Below are 23,980 nucleotides of genomic sequence, written 5' to 3' on the forward strand. Positions count from 1 at the left end.
CTCGACAGATTAAAAACTTTAATTAATGGGGCTGACTCAACAGCTTCAATCGAAACTTCACAAAATAGTCAAAGCAACCCAGCTGATTCAGGCTGGATTTGAATTCAGATAATTTCAGAAAGAGTTTTGTTTCAGACATATTTTATCAGAATCCCCTAAAATAAAGACTTCAGGATGAAAAATATGTCCATCTGCAAGACAGGAGAAATCACAATATTGTGTGCAACAGTGTGTTTTGCTGTTCTGTTGGAACAAAAGCATCAGTTTCTTTTTTTTTTTTTGGCTTCTTAAACTGAGTAGGAAGACTCCAGATTTTTTTTTTTTTTGTACATATTTTAAGTAACAGTGTTTTGACTTGGTAAAACACAGAGTTCAGGTTTTGAGTGTCAAAATGTAAATTGTATATTTTAATGCTTAATATAACAGATGTTATTTGGCTCCATTGGAATGGTATGACAAAAATATAACTGGATGAAACAAAAATGCATTTTGAAATATATCTATTAGATTTGAAGGACAAAATTTATCAGTATAAAGTTTGAAAAAGTCTTTAAACTTGTCTGGAAAAAGTCATTAAGCAACAGATTTACCGACTCATCGGGTCAAATACCAAAGTCTGCTACCTTTAAAATGATCAGTCAAAAGTGTAATTGATTTAAACAACATTTACTTGCGCATGTCACACTAACATACAAAGGCAATCATGGTGGTACAGATGAGGACACAGCAGTGGAACCAAATAATTTGTAAAATCAGCTGATGAACACAGTAAAAGCTGCATCTCTTGGTCCATACACAACAGTCTACTGTGGTGCCACTCTTCAAAACGTCACTTTTTCCAAACGTACCAGGAGCACGACAACCGAAATACAAAGCAGGAAAATTAATTCAAAAATAAAATTAAATTAAATTAAAAGAAAAAAAAAGCACCTGACCACAGGTAGGAATAAAGAAATTACATTCAGGACTCTAAAAAGAAATCAAGCTTCAACTATTTACACAGCAAATAACAGAAATAGAAAATGTAGATGGAAGCCAACAGGTAGGATGATTTCTACAGAAAACATTAAGGCTCAAGTATAGCTGCATTTATAGCAGAAGTAAGAGGTAATGGGTTTTCACAATCAAACTGTCAACCATAAATTACTTTAATAAAAAGACAGTTATGTTTTAGACTAATCAGTGATTAGTTTCTATTCTCATGTCCCCCGACTGAATGAAAACAAACACAGGCTGCCTCTGATATTTAAAGCTCAAGACATGTTGTCCAACCTGATGATGACGTTTCCATCTACAGTTGGCCCAGTCATTAAACTATACCAACAAGTAAAAAAATAAAACACAAAATCCCGCCCAAGCCCAAAGAAAACTAATGATTTGTGGAGAAATAAGTAAGAAACTATCGTTTCGAAGTGAGAAAAGGTTACGACGGTGACCTGTGCCCTCCCAGGTGGACAAGTAGTGCTGAAAACAGATTCTGGAAACTAGAACAATGTGAGAGACCTCAGAAAAAAAAAGAAAAAAAAAAAAGAGAAACATCCCCAGACTTGCACAGCTGTTTCATAATACATCAGACGCACACAACTCATCATCGGTGGATGGAAAGATGCATGTTGAGCAAAGAGAAACCTGCCTGGAACCAGTTTTACAGTAAAATACAAAACCATGTAGTAGAAGGAAAAAATATTGAACTTTTTAAATTTTTTAAAGGCAATTTTTAAAAAAGCCTGAGGTATAGCTCATTTTTTAATACTTTGCATGTCCCTTTGGAAAGTGTGAACAGTATAGCAGCCAAATATTCAAGAAGCAGTGCTGTAAACTGGCCAAAACAATCTGTAGCTACTAGCACATCACACTTCATGCAAGAACACAAAAAAAATAAAAAAAATTTGCTTCTTATTTTGTTCCCCTCACTGTACAAGTTATACACAAAATAAAAGAATTTAAAAGTTAATTTACAAAATGGTAAATAAAAGAACACACTTACATGGAGCAGAGAAGAACAAAAAAACCCACACACACCATACAGAGTCCCCACTGTCCAGACAACAAGCTGCGCTCGCCAGCGCCCTCCGGGGGTCACTCCGAGGAGCAAACGGATCCAAGGACGACGCAGAGTGAGGGGGCTTTGCATCCTTTACAAGGAGATGCTGCTTTGTTCCAAATGCAAAAATGGCTCAACGTACAAACTCAGAATATACGCTTTCTCTTCAGATAGGAGTCCGCGTAATGGCCACCGAGGCCCTGGGAATGCTGGCCCACGTAGCCTCCCTCTGGGCTCGGCTCCGGAGACGGGATCAGGCGAGAAAAAACGCGCTTCTGGCTACTCACTGGTGTCTAGAAATAACAGAGGAAAATGGTGAAGAATAGCTTTTTACAAAACCAACATCTGTCAAGAAAAAAAGAGTTTGAGGCAATCTGCCAATTACCTTCATAACATTCCCCAGGCCTGGAGGGTAGGGGGCACTGTGGCTTCCTGGAGGCATTCCCACAGCCTGTAGACAAAACACACATTTCTCACTTACCCTCACACTGCAATGTTAATCATTAAAACACTGGCATCCTGTTATTAGCCTCCTTCTTCACATCCAGACACTAACAAGTGATCAATACTTCAAACAGAAACTGATCGGTTCTTGCTGGTTACCTTGTTGAGGTGCCTGGCAGGCAGGCTGCCATTGCTGCTGGCTTCTGGTCCTGAGCTGAAGTACGAGGAGAGGGGTGGGCTGCTTGGACAAGCATAGTGCGAAAACTGCTCACTGTAGTCGGGTTGACGGGAAAACTGAAGAAATTCCAACAACAATTATAAGAAAAACGGATGAATGTGCTGAATTTACTTTTAATGAATGGGGGGGAAAAAATGCCTTAGATAATGCTGAAACAGCTGAAAACACACACTACCTGCTGACCAAATCCTGCCAAGGCTCCAACATCGAGGTTCTCCTGCTGTTCGTACAAGTAGGCCAGGGTATCCTGAGGAGAAGCAGCAGATGGGCATCAGACCAAATTACATCACATAGACCCATAATTGAGCAGCAATGAGCAGAAAGACCCACAAGTGTCCAAACGACATCTATTCATGTCAAACTCAACCGATGGAGCAGGAAGGGGTGATCACCTGCTGTAGAGGAGGAGGATACTCTGGGCTGTAAGAGTCCTGGTAACGCAGGTTATAGTTGGGCTCCATGTTGTGATGCGTGTGCTGGTTAGACACGTTGCTTAGTGTTGGCCGCTTCCTGTAGGGGTGAGGCCTGCAGCTCGCTGCAGCAGCGAAGGGAAACATGAGCCGAACGCGTCTGGCTGACTGCTTGTCTTGCACATGAACAGATTTAAATGTGAGGAGAATTTAAAAAAAAGGCATCTCACCTGAAGGATAAACATTGGGGTTGAGAAAGGTGCTCTGAGGAAGGTTCATCTCTTTAGGAAGATCCCCTAGCATCGATACCTACAAGTGAGGAAAAGAATTTTTGTTCAATTCTCGTCCAATCAGATGAGAATTGAACAAAAAAATATATACATCTACTTTGACACATACTCCTTGTGCTGTGAGACCATCTGCCCCAATCATGCCACTCATCAGGGGTAAGGAAATGCCTGGCAGGGAGGGAGAGGTAGTCTGTGAGAAGCCACACACTGATGTGGGGGAATCCTGCTCCCTCATTAGGCCTCTGCCAAGAGACCCTGGCTTCAGAGAAGGCACAGCCTCTGCCTGCAGAGCCAGACCTGGGACCACGCCGCCTGCAGCAATCCAAACAGATCGATCCCAATGAAGAGCTATTGGGATACAAACTAGCAACAAGTTCTTAGTGTTGTAAAACTGCATTTGGTAGAAGATATTTCAAAACAAAACTGAAAATAAATCCTATTAATTACTTTTCACCCCCGTACTTATCCAGAACTGAAAAATAAGGATAAATATCCTTATTTTGGCCTCCATCAAAATAAGGATATCCTTCAATTCTGGTACCAATGGAGCATACTAGATTGTGTTCCATTGAATGCTCCAAGTTCACAATATCATTTTCTAACCCAAGTCTGTAACAAAAATTATAATACACCTCTACAACTTTTATCCATGGTGTACTCCTTGGTCTTAATGATGTTCACCAACAATATCTAATGAACTGCTGAGCGCAATTGGTTGTACAGAATCCCTCTGCATCACAGCTATGCCCCCCTTATTTGTTGTTCCATCACAAGATCACAGCAAAATGCATTCAAGAAAAAGGCTTAAAGGGAACAAATACATTTAAAACCCAAGCTACTCAGTATTGTTCCGCTATGGAATGCTGATTGCTAAAGTATGATTAGAGCTGATTAATCAGAATATTTCAGCATTGGCAAACACTAGAAGTGTGATGCATGATTAAGAGGATACAGATGTTTATAATCAGATGAAAAGCAAAAACATGTCATTAGTTGCTCAAGGAGCTCCGGCTGGAAGTGAAAGATGCCAAACCTTGAGGGAGCTCTCCAAGCAGATGGACTCCCTGCTGGACGGGCAGAGCAGCCAGAGGATTGTCCCCGATGAGTCCTGCCTGCTGGCCCAAGGACAGACCAGCGTTACCACAGGGTCACCCAAAATGGCTGCAGCACTCAGAGAAAAACTGCAGACGCACAGCAACACACTAAAACCAGCATTTGAGTTCACTTACCAACTTCTCCCTCAAATATCACCGTTTGACAATCCAGGCGTATAATAGAGAAGCACACCCACAGCATCACTCAGAAAACCCTCACTCTTCCTGAGAGAACTTACCGACCACAACAAATCTGTTCCTGTTCCCCTAAAAAAAAAAACAGCTGGAACCCATCAAGCTTCAGCCTCCACGTCACACACCATCATCACTCACACAAAACACAACAGGGATTTTTTTTTGTCTCTTTACTGTGCAGCACCTGAGCCCAGAGAAGATGATTTCCCAGAAAGGCTTGCTAATGGCACAGAGGAGCAGAACAGAGAGGAGGAGGGGTGAAGATGAATCAAACAGAAGATGAAGGAGAAGGAGGAGAGATGGCATCAGGGCAGAGGCCAAAACGTAAGGGTACCTGCTGGGCCTTAGCTTGGTTCTGAAGGAGCAGCTGTAGCAGGACCGCTGACAGGGCGGGGTTGGGCAGCAGCGGGATGGCAGGAGCCGCTCCGAGGAGACCTGCAAATAAACACCATCAATAAACTGAAAATTAATCGATAAAAAGCTCAGGCGGAGGACTGCTTACCCTGTTTGTGTCCCTGTGCCAAAGTGTTGAGCAGCATCTTGAGAGCAGCAGGGTTATTAAAACCAGTGAAAAGCTGCAAGACTGTGGGGTCAGGGAGGAGACCTTTACCCCTGTTTACAGCCTTGTAGGTAGGAATGAGAAGAAAAACCATCAGCAAAAACAGCATTAAACTGACTGGTGTGGGCATTTGTCATACATAGTGAAAAGTCTCTTATAAGAATTTTGATTTGTCATGATAAATTTCAGCTATTGATGTCAAGTAAAATAAAACTGACAGCATGATCAGAAATTTTATTTTTGATCTACAAACATCAATAAATCAGTCGATTTTAAAATATTAGATTAAATGCACTTACTGTGTTCAGCTTGGTGAAATAAATAAAAAAATTTTTAAAGTAAGCAGCATTCTGAAGCCCATGTCAGATGAGAATGTTTTTCAAGAATATTTGTGATGCTATGAATGCTGTGCCATGCAGTCACAATCCTGCAAAACTATTACCTAAAGATAAACACACACACCCCCCACCCCCTCCCAATAGTCTTTGTTATCACTATAGTATACTGCAAGATGCTGCAATGAAATTCTAAGTCCATATCACTGATTCCTACAATTAACCATGTGGCCACTATACACAAATTTTTCCTTCTTACCATTGTCTGGGCAGCGATCAGTGCAGCCAGCATGCTTCTTCCAGGAGGGCCGGGGGCACAGAAGGACACCCTGATGTGCGTCCCGCCCAGCAGCCGGCCATCTCCGAGTCGCTGCGCCTCCTCAGTCATCTCCGCAGTGGCAAACTCCAGCACGGCGAAACGCCGGAAACTCCCGTCTTGCCCCTGAGCCAACTACGGAGAGAAAGTCCAAAGGTCACAATATGGCAGCTCAAACACACAACAGACTCGTTTGAACTGGCTCTTCATTAACTCTTGAAAATCAGTCACATATAAACAGAGATCTGACTGATTAATTACATTCACAATTATAAAAGTTTTATATTAAAAAATTGTTTATCTTGCCTCATTTTGTAGCTATGTTATTTATTTTCATCTTTAAATATTCCAAAATTTCCACATAACTACATTTTGGTACACCAATGAAATAACTTTTTTTCTAATTTGGTTACCCTACCAACCTGTGCATATAAATCATACTTTTACACATACACTTCTCTTAAGCTTTCAATTTATATTTCTACTAAATGTTTCCACCATTTTGTGATGAATTAAAAGAAAAAGAGAGAGAGAAAATCATACTGAAGGACACCAGTTTTACTAGCAAATTCTCCCGTATGACTATAGAAACCCAGGAACCACATAAAAACTAGGGTAACAGTGATGTTACCCTCTTTACCCTTTATGCTGTATAAGACCAGCATAAAGAAAAACAGAACAAATTAAAAGAATCCCAATACCCTCAGGGTCAACTTGTCATAAGGATAGTCTTTTTCACTAAGTTTCAAAAACATATCACCTGACCATAACTTGAATAAAACAAATATAACTTCAAAAGCATTTTTTGAAAATCTGTCCATTATTGTTGAGGAAAAAGGAGGAATGAGTTATTGAATTTATTATCTTGACAAGCAGCAGAATGTTTGTGCGTGCTGAACCTGACCTGGCAGAAAACCGGAGAATGGGTATCTGCCAAAGCGTTTCGGAGGTCCTGGGCAGTCAGGAGGTTCGGGGGCAGGCGGTCCACACACAGACACTTGGAGTGCAGCTGCGGGTAGGTGAGTGAGCCCACTTCGGTCCAGTGGACGTAGAGCATGCGGGAGCCCAGCTGCTTCCCCAGCAGCTCCGACTTCGCACGGGCTGCTGAGTCCTTCTTCATATACTCCACGAAGCCGTAGCCCTTCGAGTGACCAGTAGAGGCGCTGTACACCAGGAAGCAGCGCTCGAGGTTACCAAAAGGTCGCACCAGCTCCTCAAACTGCTGCTGGGTGAAGGCCTGGGGCAGGTTAGCGATGCACAGCAGGGCGTCGGTTGGCTGCAACTGCACGGAGATCTCCCTGTCCCGCAGCGTAATCTGGTGGAACTCTTTGATGGCGCACTGGGCCTGTTCGCCATTGAGCAGCGTCACAAATGCTGGGAGATGGATGGGGAGAAAAGAAAAAAAACAATACAAACTTGGAATGATGTGAAAACCCAAATAAAACTTGTAAAAATCAGAAATAAAAACAAAGACGAAGCTATTCAAACAGATTCAAGCTGTGAACCCCGCTGTTGACACCGTTTTCTCTTAAGCTTGTCAGATAAAAGAGGATGCTGATGGCAAAATGTCAGACGACACCATCTCTTCTGCCAGAGCAACCTTACTGCTCTTAGTGAGACTGACAGCCGGCTCAGAGTCACTGACAGCCACATCAGGACTTGAAAAGTTGTAGTTTTGTTGACCCTCACTTTATCCAAAGTGACAGACTTCTGATATTGTGAAAATAAAAAATTGAACGGCTTTGCAACAGCTTGTCAGTTTCAGTGCAGTGACTATTTTCACCACTGCTATTCATTTTTCCCAATATTATCATTATTGTCAAGCTTCTGGAGACATGGCTTTGCAACTGCAAAAAAAATTGTCAAACGCAAGCATCTTTCAGAAGCTTCTTTCTGTTTTATCAAATTTCCTATTCCTGGTTAGGGATGCAGCTCACATAGACACTGATAATGCAGCTTTAGTTGAATTTATGACAAAGCAGTGGGAAAATCGTGACAAAGGGAGTTTATGGCTGCCATAATGATGAATTACTGGAACACACTGGGCATTTTGACCAAGGTTTTTATGTTCAAGTCGTTTGATTCTGAAGCCATTTCCCTCTGTGCCTTACTAGTTTTGATGCTCATCTTTAATACTGCAGTCAAACTTTTTTTTTTATACAGAGCACAATATAAACCTAACAGCTGCTGTACATATAAAAACGAGACTTTTTTTTCTAAACAATTTAAACACCGCAGTGTATAGAGGAAGGCAGTTAATAGTTAAGATATGAACACTTCAATTTTTTAGAGGTACTGTTTAACAGCCCATCTAGGGACAAGTGCTGCAAATTAGCTGTTGCTATTGCACTATGATGCAAACACAGGACTGCTGTTTTATTCAGTTTGTCTATGTGCGTCTGTCCCTATCAAATAAACTTAATGATCATAATAACAGTTCTACTCCTACATAGAACATAAACTTTTGGAAACATAAAGCTACATAATGCTTTTGGAAATAAATATACACCTTTAGTAATTCAATTTGACACAAAAACATCCTCTAGATCTGTGATTCCCAAAGAATTTCGCCTTTTGACCCACAAAATAAAAGTAGCATTGATACAATACCAATATTTTATTGCTGTTATTAATAAAATATTGTTAAATATAATCTTACTGTTTTTAAGAGGAATTTATATTAAAAATAGTGAATAAGGGTTGACTGTTTTACAAATTTAAGTCTATTAACAAAATACAGAAAAGTGTTTAAAAAAAAAAAGAAGCCAGAAGTGTTATTTTTGGCAAGACACATTCCCATTCCTGAGAGCAGTTTGTGTGCATCATGGGAAGGAGGTAGAATGTTTAATAGTTAATTTGGAAACATGGTCTTAGGTTTATGTATTCAGCCCAGGTAAATCGTCTTATTAAATGTTTGAGGACATGTTTTTTTAGCAAAGTTTGCATCCATAACTTTGAGGCTTACAATTTCAAAATCTGGATGCTTTATTAATCCAAGAGGGACATTACAGTCTTACAAATGCTCAGTCCAAGTGTGCCTCTGAAAAATTATATATGACAAAACAAAGATGCTCCTAAAATATTAAGACATAAAGGCAACATAGCTAAAATATTAGGAAGAACAGTTTTGAGCAAATGAAATTATGTACATTTGGAAGTTTTCTGTAAGTTGCTTCAAAGTAAATTTACCATCAAACACTTCAAAATACTGCAAACAAACTATGATCCGCTGCACTACAGCAAACAGTTAAACATAAATAAATGGATTATACTAACTTCTGATATTAGTTTGAGGGGTTTATTCACCAAAATAAGAAGTTCAACTAACCTGTGCCCTTGTATTTGTCAACAAAGCAGTACTTTAAATCATAGTTTCCCAACAGCTCATGGACCTCCTGTGAATAAACATTTACAGGAAACAACAACAAAAAAACATTAGAAAAAATGTGTCTTCAGTAACAAAACTTTACAAAAGTGAAACCTCAGTGCTTTTTTTTTCTGTGAGAAGGATGCAGGCTGTGATACATGGGTCAAACTGCTGAAATTGAGATTTTGAGCGTGACAATTAACTCTTTCACGTCCACAGTTAAACTGGTGCACCTGTGAAGAGAAAGGGGAGTGGAAGGGCAACTGCCTCATTGTTGAGGCAGAAATTCTGCATTGCTTTTGCCCATTCACAAACAAATACTGACGCTCTCTAGCATTTTCTGACTCGTTTTGTCTCTACGCCTTCCACCTTTTGTTACAGGACCCTCACATCTCGAACTCCCTGCGCTCCCCCCGCTGCCTGTGGACAGTGGTACTGCCCGCAGGCCTCCAACTCCCCACGAGTCAGGCACGTTCCAATCTAAAAATAGATTTTATAAAGGTACAAAACAACAATGAGAGACTAAGACTGCCTCGTGAAACAAGTAACTTGCGTCCTGATTAAACACCTGTTGCAATTTGTCTTGTTAATTTAACCTGGGAAACCCCAAATGTCAAAAGTTGCCAAGTTGGTGAAAACAGGCCACAGATGACCACTATTGCCCAAAAAGCTAACTTATCACCGGGCATTTGAGATAAAGTGCAGTCTTTTCGGACCCGTCACGGTGTATATGACCCAATTACACTTTCAGAATTAATTTGATATTTTGTGGTCATAAGTAAACAGCCGCAGACTAAGCCAACACATCACGTCAGCAAAAGTTAAAAGGCAGGGTTAAAAGGTTAGCAGGCTAACATTCGTAGCATGATAGGCATATTGGAGCTAGGTTAACGTTTAGCCAAACTGCTCACTAAAGCATGCACAATTTCACATTTACCTGATTAGTGACATCCGGAGGTAAATTTTTTATTATTATTTTTCTACGGTTGTAAAACTCCCGACGTGTTCTCTCCAAGCGGCTCTCAATATCTTCAGGGCTCAGTGGTATCAAATCTTCGTCGACCTTTCGTTGACATTCTGGGCCCGATGTGGCGTCTTCTTCCACCGAAGCGAATTCGGGGTAACGGTGACGGTCACCGGCCATAAAGTTTTCTTTGTCCGTGGCGAGGTCGTGATTTGCGCTAAATGGTCGAGAGACAAATGTGGATTCGCTGTCTGCGCCTTCCTCCGTGCCAGAGGTTGTACTCGGAGACACGGCAGCCGCCATAGCCGGAGTTTGGTAGAGGTTTAACAGGGCTTGAAACTCGGTCAGATTTTGAGCAGTTTAAACAATACACACATGGACCCAGCGACGCTTCTCATTGGACGAGCGGGGAACGCATTCTCCATGACTACGACGCAACGTGCAGTGGGGGCGGGGCGACGCTGCCAACTAGCATATCAACCTGTTACGGTCGTCCGCTGTACTGGAATAGTTTTGTGGCAATTAAAAATAAAACAAACCATTGCTAAAAAAAAAAAAAGAGAGAACAAATCTGACATAGTGTTTATAATTACAAATCTGTCAATGTAGCTACAGATAGGGTTTGTTAAGAAACCGAAGGGTGAAATTTAATACATTTGAATAATTTTGCAAGGTTAAATTATTTTTGTTCAAAAATGTTTTATTGATCCCAATCAGTTAAGATACAGATGTGATACTTAAATGCTATAAATAATCATTATATGGAGATATAAGTGTTTTTTCTGTTTATTTAAATGTCTTAAGGCTCATAAAACCCAAAAGTTAACATTTTCAGAAAAGTAGAATGTTTTCAATATTGCTAATTTTGAAGCATCCCAAAGCATTGCAACAAAAAACGTCAAACATAGAATTTAGTTACATAATATGTATAGTATGTCTACTAGTATATAGTATGTCCTCTAAACTTCATAGAGGCTCCTTTTGAATAAATTGCTGTATAAGTGCAGCGTGGCATAGAGGTAATCAGTCTTCAAACTCAGGTTTAACTGGTTGGACTGGATAAGTGCCACTAACAGATATCCATACTTCTATTCTTCCAAGGCAAAACTTTTTTTTTTCAGATGTTCCAGGGGTTTGGTCTTATTCACAAATTATGATGAATAATGTTGATAGCTTATCCTACTTTTCCAAGCATTTATGTCTCTTTTCTTGTCACTGTATGTCTAGTAAATTGCTCCTTTTTATGATCATTGTAAAAATCTTACCAGGAGACATCAAAGACAAATAACTAACTCCTTTTAGTATTTTTTAAATTGTCATTTTAAATGCATATTAAAATAATAATCTCTCTAGTCTTTTACTTCATCTTGTTTCTTTGTGTATTTGTTTGTTGATTAATTTTGTTTCTATACCAGTTTTTTTATTTTTTCAAAAGCTTGAAGAAAACCATAAAAATGTTTTTTTGTGGCTCATGCCAGGTGGATGAACCAACAGACATTCACAGCTACAACAAAAATCCTTAAATTAGTGGCTGAGAGTTCAGAAGGTTCCCACTGTTTCACCTCACAGGGTCATACTGACCTGTTCCATAGCAGGTTAACACCACAGAGAACAGTTTTTACTTTTTCCTTTGTTTGAGACTGCAACCGATTACATTGAAAATAAATACCGCAATGCTGTGGTGAAAAAGAGGAATGAGAGACATCCTGTTTTTAACATAAAATATTATGTTTTCTTAAGGTTGTGTGCACGTCCCAGCACACATCCAAATTGCATTTTCCCTCACGCTTATCCAAAAAAGATTGTAGTGGGAAATCAATCCCTGAAAAGCAATGTAGAAGAAGTCTGAAACTTCTTTTTCATTTTAGAACAATAGTACTAAATACTTCACACAGAGAAATGGCACTAAGGAAAAATCATGTGCCTGCAGGGGGCATTGCAGTCCAGAAAAGACGCATTAAGGTGCTAAAATCATGCACTAAAGTCTTGATTTGAAGAAACAGATGTTTTTTTTTTATTTTATTTTTTTTTTTACCAAAGAATTAGTAAAATAATGCCTGGCATCCCTTCATTTTAGTTTCTTCTGTGACACCAGAGCGATAGTCTTTTGCTTAGTAACGAACCTGCTTAATCCTTTCTGTCCTCATATCTTTCAAAAAAGAAAGTGAGTGACTAATTGTGCACATATTTTTTTTTGTATTATGTGACATTGTAATTAAACAAATACCCTGAAGAGGATTTGGCTGCCTTTGTATGGGTCTTTGCTAATCTGCTCCCTGTCTTGTGTCTTATAACAGTGTAATGTAAAATTGCAAAATAATTTAATTCAACAGTCACAGTTAATATATTTCAGCTTTAATAAAAGCAAAGATTGAAAAAGGATTTACTTGATCTTCAGTTATTTTTTTTACAAAATAGCATGCAAAAATAAACACTTTAAACATGTACAGAAAATAAAAATGAAACAGAAATACCAACTTCCTGATGAATGAAAGCCTGTATAGCTACAAGATATTTATTTTTACCACTCAAAGCCTCTACTTTTACCATGATGCTTAACTATGTGAGGACAAAAGACAGTTCTATATCACCTTACCGACAGACATCAGAGCATATGTGAGTACTTTACATTTTTAAACATACAAAGACATCTTTATAAATAGATGAATCAAGAACTATACACTTTAAGTGAGAAATATGGCTAGACTGAGCATCAACAACTAATCTGATGGAGCTTCACTGACTCCACTCAGCAAATCTGGGACATGGGACTGAACGACCAGTCAAGCATTTTTCGTGCTGACTCGAACCTTTCGATGAGGTTACTGAACGTAGGCCGATTATCAGGATTTGCATCCCAACACTGATCCATCAACAACTTCACCTGGGAAGGAAAAAATAAAGAAGATCCTGAACCACTCACACAAATGCTGTATTTTTAAAACACACACATAATTGTTATATTTTTGTACTCAAAGGCATATATTTGGTTTTATGAGACCAAGTAATGCAAAATGCAGGGATATTTTAATCATCAAAGAGCATAGAGATCTTAAGCTGTGCTGAATTTTGGACACCATAACTTAACAAGAAAGGCTTTTTGAAAATAATTTTCATCACAAGGAGAATAAAATAACACAAATAACCCTGTGACTTTAGCTGCAAGCTCCTCTGCCTTCTCCCTGTGGACCGACTGCCACCGGCAAAAATACACCACTCCTGACTAGAAACAACCAATCAGAGCCTCAGAGCCAGGAGGAATATCTTACCACTGTCAATCAAGCTCATGGATGTGCTGCTCATACCCCCTCCACTTGCGCTACTTCTCCTTTCCCACACCAAACCCTGCCATGAATGTGCAGGCAAGCAAACTTGGCCACCATAAACAGTTTTCAGTGACTGTAAACTGTTTTTCTGCCATTAGCACAGGTGCAGCAAGCCGGCAATCTTGAGATTGTACGAGCTGATTACACAGAGCATCGAGTACACGAGCGATTCAGAGTACTAAGACATTCCTCTTGCCTCTGATCATTTGTTTCTGACCGGTACATTTCTACAGATGGCTGTAGGACCACAGGGTGGAGGCAGAGGAACCAGATTTTTTTTTTTTACAGTGTTTCTCATATTATACTTTCAGGACAAAGCACAGAATTAGCAAATACGTAAAAAAAAAACAAACAAAAAAAACAAAAAAAAAAACATGATTTTGTACAGTGCAAAACACTAAATCTTAAAAAGCATTTTTGGTCTAGTTTTTAGTGCAAATATCTCTTTGAAATAAAACAAAACTAACTTAAAAGTAACTTTTCAGCAAGATGTAAAGACTTGTTTTAAGTAAATAGCTCCGTAATAAATCCTGATGAAAAAGTACCGGTTCCATTTGCAGATTATTTCACTTGCAGTTAATTTATTTAGCTAATTTAAAGTTAATTTATCTGCCAATGGAGCAAGTACTTTTTCATCAATATTAAGGAATTAATTACTTAAAACAAGACACCTTATCTAAACTAGTTTGTCTTACTTCAAGTGTACAAAAGTATTTGCACTAGGAACTAGACCAAAATTACTTGGTAAGATTTTGTGTTTTTGTAGTATAAAAATTACCTACCGCAGTTTTAAGTGATAACAATAATCTTAATACTGGGTGCACTAGTATTGTGAGTTTGCTAGAAAGTGTATCATGAAGTATTATGACAGCTCATAATAATATTTTTAATAAACATTAATGACTTTGAAAAATTAATACTGTTGCACCATTAGTAATATTTCTTCTTTATGGGTTATTTATTGTTACCTCATGTGGACAATCCCTGGGACAAGGCAACCTTTGATTTCTCTCCAGCAGCTTTATGAGTTTCACCACATTCATGTGTTCTTCCTTATCTTCTGACATTTCAATGAACTTCTACAAAACACACACAGGAAAAAAAACAAAACATTATTTTCAGACTCAGAATGCAATTTTTTCTGACTGTTCTTGTATTTTGTTTGAGCTTTGAGTTCACAACATACAGCTGGAGGACTCTGGCGATGGTCACAGCGCGTCAGGATCTCATACAGTGTGACTCCAAATGACCAGACGTCAGAGGCAAATGAGAATTTGAGCTCCTTCAAGCACTCGATGGCATACCTGCAAAGTGCAAAGCACACAAATGTAAGTGCTAAAAACACACCAAGTATCACTTTGATAAGGTGCTTGAACTGACCAGTAGACAGGACTGTCTCCGTCCTCACGAACCCGATAGTAGATTTCTCCTTCTGGAATGTACTTTGTTAGGCCGAAGTCTCCGATCTTTACAACATTTTTGTTTTCCACCAAAACATTTCGAGCAGCAAGATCTCGATGCACATAGCGCTTTGAGTGCAAGTAGTCCATCCCCTGGAAAAGAGTGCAACACAACATTTGGTCATCAAAGCTCCAGTCCAAAGTCTTCCAACAGGTTTTCTTCCCATCCTTTTGCTCTACCCAGCTCCCATCACCTCTGATCAGCTGTCTTGTCCCTCCTGAAGAGAAGGCTCCCCATAACATGATGCCACTATTACCATGTTTTAGTGTCAGGACAATGTGTTCAGGGGCTGTACATAGTTAGTTTTATTGCACATAATGCATAAGAACACTTTCTTCCACATGATTGCTTTGTTTCATTACATGAGAGCACTAATTTTAAGGTTTCCTCAGATTTGTAGAGCTCATACGAGAGCTATGGATCTTTGCATCTCCTCTAGAGGAAAGGCATATGCAAACTGTGTAGAGAAATTTGTTTTTTCTCCCAGGTGTGCAAGGAGAAAATTACACCATTCTGTCCTTGCAGCCCTGGAAATGTTCCTTGTAGCTTGCTTTTTTTTAATACATCCTTTTACTTCCACATCACAATTATGCAACTTTGTGTTACCCTATCTGATAAAACTCTGGTTAAATACATGATGAGAAAAAATGCTTATGAGGTATAAATACTTTTCCAAAGCACTGTAAACTATAGTACAAGCACTAAATACTCAACCGCTGCAACTCACCTGACAGATCTGCTGAGCAAAGATGAGGCACTGGGTTGAACTGGTTTTATTTTTAGGAAGATACTCTCGCAGACTCCCCAGAGGAACGTATTCCATTATGAGCTGAACCTCTTGTCGTCCTGTGAGCGCACGATGCAGCAGTGTTCTTATCTTGACATGTTATTACATTCAACATGATGACCTGAACTAATGCTCAGCAGGCTGAGAGCTGAAAGCTTAAAATATTGCCATTCAACAAAAGCTGTGGTGTGCTTAGTATAGATTTTCAATTTCTGAATGCAAATCAAAATCTCCCGTTAAAAGGGAACTGTCGAGGTGAACAAATATATTTAAGTGGACAGAGCTTACCGGCTTCTGTGCATAAGCCCTTGTACTTCACGATGTTGGAATGATAGAGAGACTTCAGGATTTCAATTTCCTTCATCCAGCTCTGAGCTGCATTTCCGTTCTCTTGCTTCAACGATTTTACTGCCACAAACTCTCCTGTACCATCGCTGGAAGGGTCATACTGGTACAGAGTGACTTTTCCAAAATGTCCCTGCAGACAGAGCAATGAGAATAATCACTTTCTTAACACATGGGAACAGAAAAGTGTTGCTTCTGGAGCTCACCTCCCCCAAGTCTCTCATCTTCCTCAGGTAGCGCTTCTGGAACACGCTGGGGTCCATGGGTGGGAGAGTGTCAACCGGGGATATATCAGGATCTGCATGGATAAAATAAACTCTTTTAGGTAATTGCACAACAACATACCAAACCAAACTTCAAAAGTAAGGTGTGGAGGCTAGTACTGACTCATCTGAATGAGTTTTGTGAGTTCTCTGAGGATAGTTTGAAATGTAGGCCTCTCATTTGGCTCATATGTCAAACACATGCTGATGAACCTGGCAAGTTCCTCGGAGGATGGGTTTGGCAGACGGCCCTTTGTCTGGTAAAAACGCTCTTTCTGTTGGGTGGAGGACAGTGAAAAGGACTGCTCACTGTCTTTTACTAGACGAGACAGTTAGCGAAGCTGAAGTTTAAAGTTTAAGTGTGCACTTACCTCAGACAACGTGCAGCTGCTCATCGGAAGATTGGCATTGTTGAAGATTTCAAGCAGTGTGACGCCAAAACTCCACTGATCTGCAGTACTTTCAATAGGAGAGCCACTGTCTATGCACTCTGGAGCAATCCAGGGTATCCGATCCAAACGTTCTGCAACGTGGAAAAGAAGTCATGATAAAGCTCCACATAAAAAGTGATCAATATTAATCTCAATCTATTACTTAAGAAAACAGAGTAAATATTCGCAAATATTTTACTTTGTAGTAATTCTGGGTCAAACATGTTTGAAACAGAGTACTTGAAAACATACAAGTTTAGTGTTTTCTTATTTTTTTTGACAACAGCCTTAAATACCACAGAGTAATGATAGCAAGACAACAGGATGTGGAACACAGGAAGTGGTGCAGTCAAACTTTCCGGTTTCCTTAATCTGACTGAAGTGACTGAAACACTTCAAAGTTAGAAAACATCTGTCAATAGTTATGTTCAGTCTTTTGCCAAATAATACCTGCTCGTGAGAGGACAGTCAGGGCAATTCCAGGATCACTCAGCTTGATGAAAGGAGAAGTTCCAGGTTCCAAACCTCCCCGTGCAACCAGAACATTCTTGGCACAAACATTTCCATGAACAAGTCGTTTTGTCTCCTAGTGTAAAAAAAAAAGGTGCAAATCATCACTTTTTATCTGCAGTTCTCTATTTTTTTGTATGATTTGCTTGATTTAAAATAAGTTTAGACATGTATATATATATATATATATATATATATATATATATATATATATATATATATATATATATATATATATATATATATATATATATATATATATATTTTTTTTTTTTTTTAATAGGCAAATTAAGCTCAAAATGTAAGGTCATATGTACAGAGGAAACATACAACTTGCATTAACGATTTTAAAATGTTAGTGAGAATATTTCAACATTTCTTGTCTGAACACAGCCAGCAAAGTTCAGTTAGACAGGTTCAGTCTCCTATTCTGTGCCTCGGATTGTTTGCGTAAGACTACTTACATATCAGTAATAATTAAAGTTATGAGAATACACAATTAGACCAACAGAAAAGTGTTTGAACTCACGAGATAATTGAGAGCCCTTGCAAGCTGCAGGGATACAACAAATTTCCACTGAGCTGTGATGGAATTTTGTTCCCTGCGGAGAAAAACATCAAGTGGGCCGTACTCCAAGTATTCCTCCACCATGATGTCTGTTTAGGCAGAAACACATTGAAGAAGTCTCGCTTGTTATGATGCAACAAAAATGCAAACAAAGTCAAATTATCTTTAAAACAGAATAGACTGAGTGCAACTTTGCATTCACTGTGGTGTTGGATTAAAGATTTGACTATGGAGGAAGAACAGGGACACAAATGAGGAAGTCATAAAAAGAAAAACTGAGCACAGAACTGTGGTTGCCCTTACTTTCAGATCCTTTGACAGACACACCGTGCACAAACACCAGATGGCTGTGAGATACCTGGCTCATGAGGCTTGCTGTTTCAAAAAAGGCCTAAGACAGAAAAGAGAACAGTAGCTTAAAACACACGCTCAAAAAACACAAGAATTTGATGCAAGTATGTAAAATCACATGGCTTACTAGAGCAATATCTTTATGGCTTTCCTCTAAGATTTTGAGAACCACTCTGATGCCTTTGTTTTGGGTGAAGTTGTTGTTAAACCCATTGTCTGTTTCTCGCAACATTAACAGTCCGGAGTAAATGTTAGTTCTTGTGCCGCGGCCCAAATGATGTTCCTGCAGGTGAACAAAAAAGCATGTCTGATCAGAAAAACAACAGGGAATGTACAGCCTGCCTTAATATGTATGTGGAAAAGTATGGTCACCTGTTTTATCTCTTTGTCTTTGATCTGGTGAAAGCGAAGCTCTGTCAGGTTCAGGGGCAAGCAGTCAGAATAGCTGCGTTGGTCAATGCCTTCCCTCTTCACCAGCAGGTTGGATATTTCTGCGAGGCAAAAATCACTTTGTCACATTCCATCCAAGGGATGTGTTGTCGGTGGTGATACACAGAACAACATTTCTGGATATCTAAATTACAAACCTGCTTGTCTCGGTAAACAGCATTTTCTGACAGTAAAATTGTCCGACCCGGACTTCAGCACATAGGTTTTGAGGTTATCTGTGAGCTCCTTCACACTGGAGAACTCTTTATCCCAGCCTTCCATGCAGAACATTGAGCCCTTCTGCTGGATGCGAAACTGCTTGTGGCTTGGTTTTGAACCATTCTGTTTAAAAATAAAAAAAAATGAAAAAGGTGTAAATACCGAATCTGAAAATTATGAGCTTCGCTACAATAATTCCTAGAGACGAGCGTGGGTGTTGACTTACCTCGTTTCTGTTTAGCACAGCAAGGATGATGCGATGATAGTCGAGGCCACTCCAGCGGACGAGGAAGGCTCCCTCCTCTCCTGCCTCCCTTTTCAGCTTGTGTAACACAAAGTCCTCACTGCAAGCATACCGCATGATATAACCCTTAATAACCTGTTTGTGTCTGACTATGCCAGGATTAGAGAAGAGAACTCACTGCATAGGTCCGTGCAACATATTTGCTTCACTCAACACCACCCTTGGGGGAGCCACTTCATGACAAAGATAGTGGTGGGCGTCTGCAGTCAGCCGATAGTATCCATCTAGTAGGGAGATGAAGGCACGGGCCTCCTGGCTGGAGTTCATCTGTACCTCCTACATATACACACAGAAACACCAATGGCTTGCAAACTACGCTTCCACCTCGAGACAAAAGTTTAAAGCCTAATAGAAAGCCCAAAGCAAAAAGTAACCCCAGAGCACTTAGTCACACACTTATAAAACAAATGAAGCACCTCTGGTAAAGATTCCTAAACCGCAAAGTAGCTGACACACTTTTGTAATTTATGCTTTACATTAAAAAAAACAGATTATTTAAATCTAGAATGAAGATCTTTGTCTTTCTCTGTCTCTGAGGTATAAATACTATGTGACCCCCCGTTCAAAATGGCAAAGACAAGAAAGCATGCCGTCCAGCAGGATGTGAATTGATCTTCATAAATAGGATGACGGCAGTAGAGAAAACGGCTCACTTCAACATGAGTTATTCAGACCCCTGAACAATTTGTTTTCATTCACCTTTTTACATGGTGAGAGACAAGCATCTCTCACCATGTAAAATGAGTAATAATTGTGGAGTAAAAATAAATTGTTTTTATTTACATTTAATTAAATATGACATATAAAATTGTACCTTTCAGCTTTTTGCATGTTTCCACCTGTATCTTGACAGTTTATCTTTGGTTACTACAAGCTACAACTAAAATTAAGATTTTTTGGATATGTCATAAAATGAAGGATGAACATGTGGACAAACACCTGATCTCAACTATTCGGTAAAATGAAGACTATCATAGTGTAACACAAAGTCCTCACTGCAAGCATACCGCATGATATAACCCTTTAAGACCACTTTCTCCTCCAGTGGTCTTTAGAATCGTTTTAAAGATAATAGCACCATCAATTTTTCACATTTTCAGTGTGAGATTGGAGCTACTGCATTAAGGTGGACATTTATTTTAAGGCTTTTTTTATATATAGATCTTTACCCTTTGTGGAAATACTATTGGGTGGTGTATGTACCATACAATGAACTACAACTTTTAAAAATCCAGATAATCTGCCAAGATGATTAACAAGTGTAAGCATCGCATGCACATATTGCATTAGTAGAAGGCACCTAGAAGGATAAAAGTACTCTCACCATGCAGTGACTGTTCTGAGTGCTGATGCACACATTTGCTTCAGTAATGGCGATGTGAATTATTACGCGGAAATCACAGAAAAAGGTCCATTCATCAGGAGGATTTGACGTGGACTGTCTTGGTGTTTTCTGATTCACATAGCTGCCCCTGTGGTAAGAGTTATCCTCTGCCTAGAGTCAAAAATCAGAGAGTGAAACGTCCACATAATAGGAAGGACATGTCACAGAACTTGAATGCTAAATCATCTAGTGTGTGGACAAACCTTTTGAGTTTTCAACATTCTCCACTGAATCCCCTTAGTGCCAGACACCATAATTTCATGGGTGAACGGCGCTCTGAAGTCCTTCTTTGAATCACCATCACTTTCGTTGATGGAATAGGAGACACTTTCATCCCCGTACTCCTTCAGCTGCAGGCTAGTTACAAAGAAAGTCTCTGTTCCAAAACTTGGAACCAAGTTTTCAAGGGTGGAGATGTACTTGTACATGATTTCATGGGCACCCAGCTGCCCCTTATCTACAGTGTGCTGCTGGAAGGTCTGCACAAATTCAGTGAACACACGGCGAATCCTGATTTTAGTCAGAAAGTTGTCTCTGGAAATGTTCTCCGCAAATGTTCTTGGAATGCAGTTCTGGAAGCTGAAGGTAAAAACAGTGTCAAATAAAGTCATGCATGTATCACAGCAGCACTAACCCTTTAAAACATGTCTATCATTAGAACAATTAAATAAGAGCAAAGCATTGTGCAGTAATTACCCAATTTTCCCAGCAACTTCCTGTAAGTTCATCCCTTTTTGCATTGCGAGGTGTGACAGGTGGAGTACAGCCATGCCCAAGCTCTCATTTTTGAAACGATTGTTTTCCACATCAGACTTTGGCTCTTCCACATTATTCACAAATTCATGCTTGGCCTACATTGGAGACAACAGAAGCAGAAATCGTGTCACTTGTTTAAAGAAAATAAGCAGCATACACTCTACATAAGCAGGCGTATGTCACATACCTGGGCAAACAGATACTCCAAAGATGTAATGTCAAGAAGAGGGGAACCTGCATTATCTGTCCCGGATTTGAGGGTGTGACGGGACACAGTTGGCTCTTTTTCATTGAGTCCGTGCCAATTGCGAAAGTAAAACCTGGACATAAACAAAACAAGCCACTTCCATTAGTACCCTTACTGTGTTTAAGCAGTAATCCATGCAAAGCGTTACGCAAATGCAGACTAACCTCATACAGTAGTGAACCACTTCACTCGAGTTCTCATCTGGACTGAAAACATGGTTCGGACTGTACCAGTATTTTGTTTTGGGGTTGTACAACGCGAATAAGACATGGCACAGTGGTGTTATCCCTATGGGGAGAGACCATGAGGTTACTCCCATAATAAAACAAAAAAGAATATGCTCCATTTTGGTGCTTGAGGTCAGCTGTCACTCACCTACAGCTTCTGCAGCGGAGATGCACAGGTCCTCTGCTGTGACAACTCCACTGGTATGAGACAGATACCTCTCCCCACCTTTAGTCCAGAAAAGGTAGACGTGGATGCCATGAGACTGAGGGGCCTCATTTGGACCTGGGATCTTTCCCGGCTTGAAGCTATTTGATTTTCGAGGCATGTTGGACACGATCACTGACAGAAAGACAAGATCAAATGATTGATGACTCATCTGCAGTCACGTAGACATTTGCTCTGTACAGACTCAGGAAGTAAGGGGGAATTGTGATACCTTCAAAAGAGTGAGTTCTATATACCCTACTCTTAACATTATGATTATTAAACTCATAGCTCGAAAACTGAAACAAAACGATCAAATAACTTTAGTAAAACGATCTGGTTATGCTTTTTTTAAGGCCTTCCGGGATTACAACTTGTCAGACTTACAATTCACACCACAAACAGCCTTAAAGGGAAATACACACCAGTTTTATGATAAAAGTAACCAGGATATGTAATAAGGCCAAGTCCCAGAGCGACCAAAAGCGAGAACTGATTAAAATTCATCCGGTGTCATAACAAGGAAATGCATTAGCCTACATGTTTATAAACACCGCCGAGGCTGAAATGTATCCGTCCGCTTCAGAAACGTGGAGAAATATTACCGTGAGCGTCGAGCTCGGTGAGAACGCGTTGGTTTAGAAGAAGCGCGGCGTCGTGAACTGTCGGTTCAGCCTCATTGTTTACGGAGCGTTATTTCCCCTTCACCACTTTCTCGGTCTGGTTCTCGAGAAGTGCGAGAGAGTTGCGACAGGACGGTGCTTCCCGAAAACAACGTGACCACTCCCTCCTCCTTGCATGTCGGCTGCTTTAGTGGGCAGGTCTCTCAATGCGCTGAGCCTTCAGGACGCTCCGGAACGCCAGGAAACACCCTAAAGTCACCGAGGAGGAGGCAATCCCACACCAATCCACTTTAATATTTATCTATAAGTCTGTTCATTCATTATTAGTTTAGTTATTACATAATAATGATAATTCTATAATTAAATACTAATTTATAGTCATTAAATATGAAATGTATTACATATAACTTTTTACGCTGTAAAATACTAATGTAAAAAAATGTTAATAACTATTAGCTAAAAAGACTAACAAAAACACATTAATGACGCAGAAGGGTAATGAACTGTGATTATGTTGTAAAAAATATATATAATGCTTTTCGTATTTGGGATCTCTTTGAATAACATGCAAGGGAAATTTAATTTGAAACTACTCATCATAATAGCTGTAATCATCTGTGGGAGAAACTGGGTGTGTTTTTGCTTTGAGTACATCCTTATACATTTCTATACCTCCATTTTGTACTTTATCAAACAGATCATTCCTCCTGATGAAAACTCAACCAGCTCCAGAAAGCCACCGCTTCAACCAAGCTTCCAGTTTCTACACCTTTTTGCTTGTGCTGTCTGTCATCCATGCAGTTTATCTCCCACCTATTGTGAAACCCTGACAACCTCTAAGATTATGATGCAGTGTTATGCTACTTGAAAGAGGGTAATTATATGTTCAGGTATTTCAGGCAGGTTTTTCCACTCAGTCCGTATAAACAACTTACCTCCATACCCGGACACTACCAGAGTAAAACACCCCACATTTTCCACGAGGATTCATTTTATTTACTCGCTTACAGTAAAATCAGTCAAAGTTTTTGTATGACTAAGCCAACATAAACATAAGTGTTTTGAACCATCACCTACAACATGCAAATGTCCCAGTAGTCTAGTTGTCGAAAAAGCATGAGTAAGAGTTGAGAACCCATTCACAGTGCCACATGATCTGATAAAGGCCAATGACAGGTCTTTAGACTAAAAGAGCTCTTGCTCCGTCTTTTCAACTATTCTCAAGATGTTGGGGGAAAAAGAGTAAACCTTGAGAAGCACACGTTTAGATTTTGGCTACATTGAGCAG

General features: G+C 39.6%; 2 protein-coding genes across 4 annotated transcripts; both read right to left on the bottom strand.

The window, feature by feature from the left end:
* Nucleotides 1-650: 650 nt before the first annotated feature.
* Nucleotides 651-10,635, bottom strand: raver1 (ribonucleoprotein, PTB-binding 1). 3 transcript variants are annotated; one of them, XM_055036179.1, is made up of 15 exons: nucleotides 10,230-10,635; nucleotides 9,254-9,320; nucleotides 6,830-7,299; nucleotides 5,869-6,060; nucleotides 5,218-5,338; nucleotides 5,050-5,150; nucleotides 4,861-4,935; nucleotides 4,460-4,538; nucleotides 3,536-3,738; nucleotides 3,367-3,445; nucleotides 3,119-3,261; nucleotides 2,902-2,973; nucleotides 2,648-2,782; nucleotides 2,430-2,495; nucleotides 651-2,337 (listed from the first exon to the last, which is right to left on the bottom strand). In XM_055036179.1, exons 1-15 carry the CDS (start codon nucleotides 10,557-10,559, stop codon nucleotides 2,191-2,193), a joined length of 2,280 nt encoding a protein of 759 aa, XP_054892154.1. In that variant the 5' UTR covers nucleotides 10,560-10,635; the 3' UTR covers nucleotides 651-2,190. The 3 variants fall into 3 exon arrangements, with proteins under 3 accessions (XP_054892154.1, XP_054892153.1, XP_054892152.1); XM_055036178.1 differs by lacking the exon at nucleotides 4,861-4,935; XM_055036177.1 differs by lacking the exon at nucleotides 4,861-4,935 and having other exon boundaries at nucleotides 4,460-4,541.
* A 1,960-nt stretch (nucleotides 10,636-12,595) lies between these two features.
* tyk2 (tyrosine kinase 2) lies at nucleotides 12,596-22,854 on the bottom strand. Its single transcript, XM_055035779.1, has 24 exons — nucleotides 22,675-22,854; nucleotides 22,013-22,204; nucleotides 21,802-21,925; nucleotides 21,578-21,710; nucleotides 21,331-21,485; nucleotides 20,838-21,213; nucleotides 20,575-20,745; nucleotides 19,369-19,526; nucleotides 19,173-19,290; nucleotides 18,886-19,069; nucleotides 18,671-18,789; nucleotides 18,426-18,581; nucleotides 18,251-18,338; nucleotides 17,909-18,036; nucleotides 17,320-17,455; nucleotides 16,810-16,961; nucleotides 16,563-16,713; nucleotides 16,382-16,473; nucleotides 16,119-16,308; nucleotides 15,771-15,889; nucleotides 14,963-15,135; nucleotides 14,769-14,886; nucleotides 14,551-14,661; nucleotides 12,596-13,140 (listed from the first exon to the last, which is right to left on the bottom strand). Exons 2-24 carry the CDS (start codon nucleotides 22,188-22,190, stop codon nucleotides 13,006-13,008), a joined length of 3,465 nt encoding a protein of 1,154 aa, XP_054891754.1. The 5' UTR covers nucleotides 22,191-22,204; nucleotides 22,675-22,854; the 3' UTR covers nucleotides 12,596-13,005.
* Nucleotides 22,855-23,980: the final 1,126 nt, after the last annotated feature.

The sequence above is a fragment of the Poeciliopsis prolifica genome, unplaced genomic scaffold, assembly GCF_027474105.1.
Source record: "Poeciliopsis prolifica strain line A6 unplaced genomic scaffold, Auburn_PproV2 SCAFFOLD010, whole genome shotgun sequence".
Lineage (NCBI taxonomy): Eukaryota > Metazoa > Chordata > Actinopteri > Cyprinodontiformes > Poeciliidae > Poeciliopsis > Poeciliopsis prolifica.

Excerpts from the sequence above, each read along its gene's own strand:
- raver1 (XM_055036179.1), bottom strand. The coding sequence starts at position 10,559 with ATGGCGGCTGCCGTGTCTCCGAGTACAACCTCTGGCACGGAGGAAGGC. Across the intron at positions 7,300-9,253 it reads TGACAAATACAAGGGCACAG|CATTTGTGACGCTGCTCAAT; the intron begins GTTAGTTGAACT and ends TCCATCTCCCAG. Across the intron at positions 4,539-4,860 it reads CAAAAAAAAATCCCTGTTGT|GCAGGACTCATCGGGGACAA; the intron begins GTTTTGTGTGAG and ends TTGGGCCAGCAG.
- tyk2 (XM_055035779.1), bottom strand. The coding sequence starts at position 22,190 with ATGCCTCGAAAATCAAATAGCTTCAAGCCGGGAAAGATCCCAGGTCCA. Across the intron at positions 16,309-16,381 it reads AGATGAGAGACTTGGGGGAG|GGACATTTTGGAAAAGTCAC; the intron begins GTGAGCTCCAGA and ends CTCTGTCTGCAG. Across the intron at positions 13,141-14,550 it reads CCAGGGATTGTCCACATGAG|GTGAAGTTGTTGATGGATCA; the intron begins GTAACAATAAAT and ends TTTCCTTCCCAG.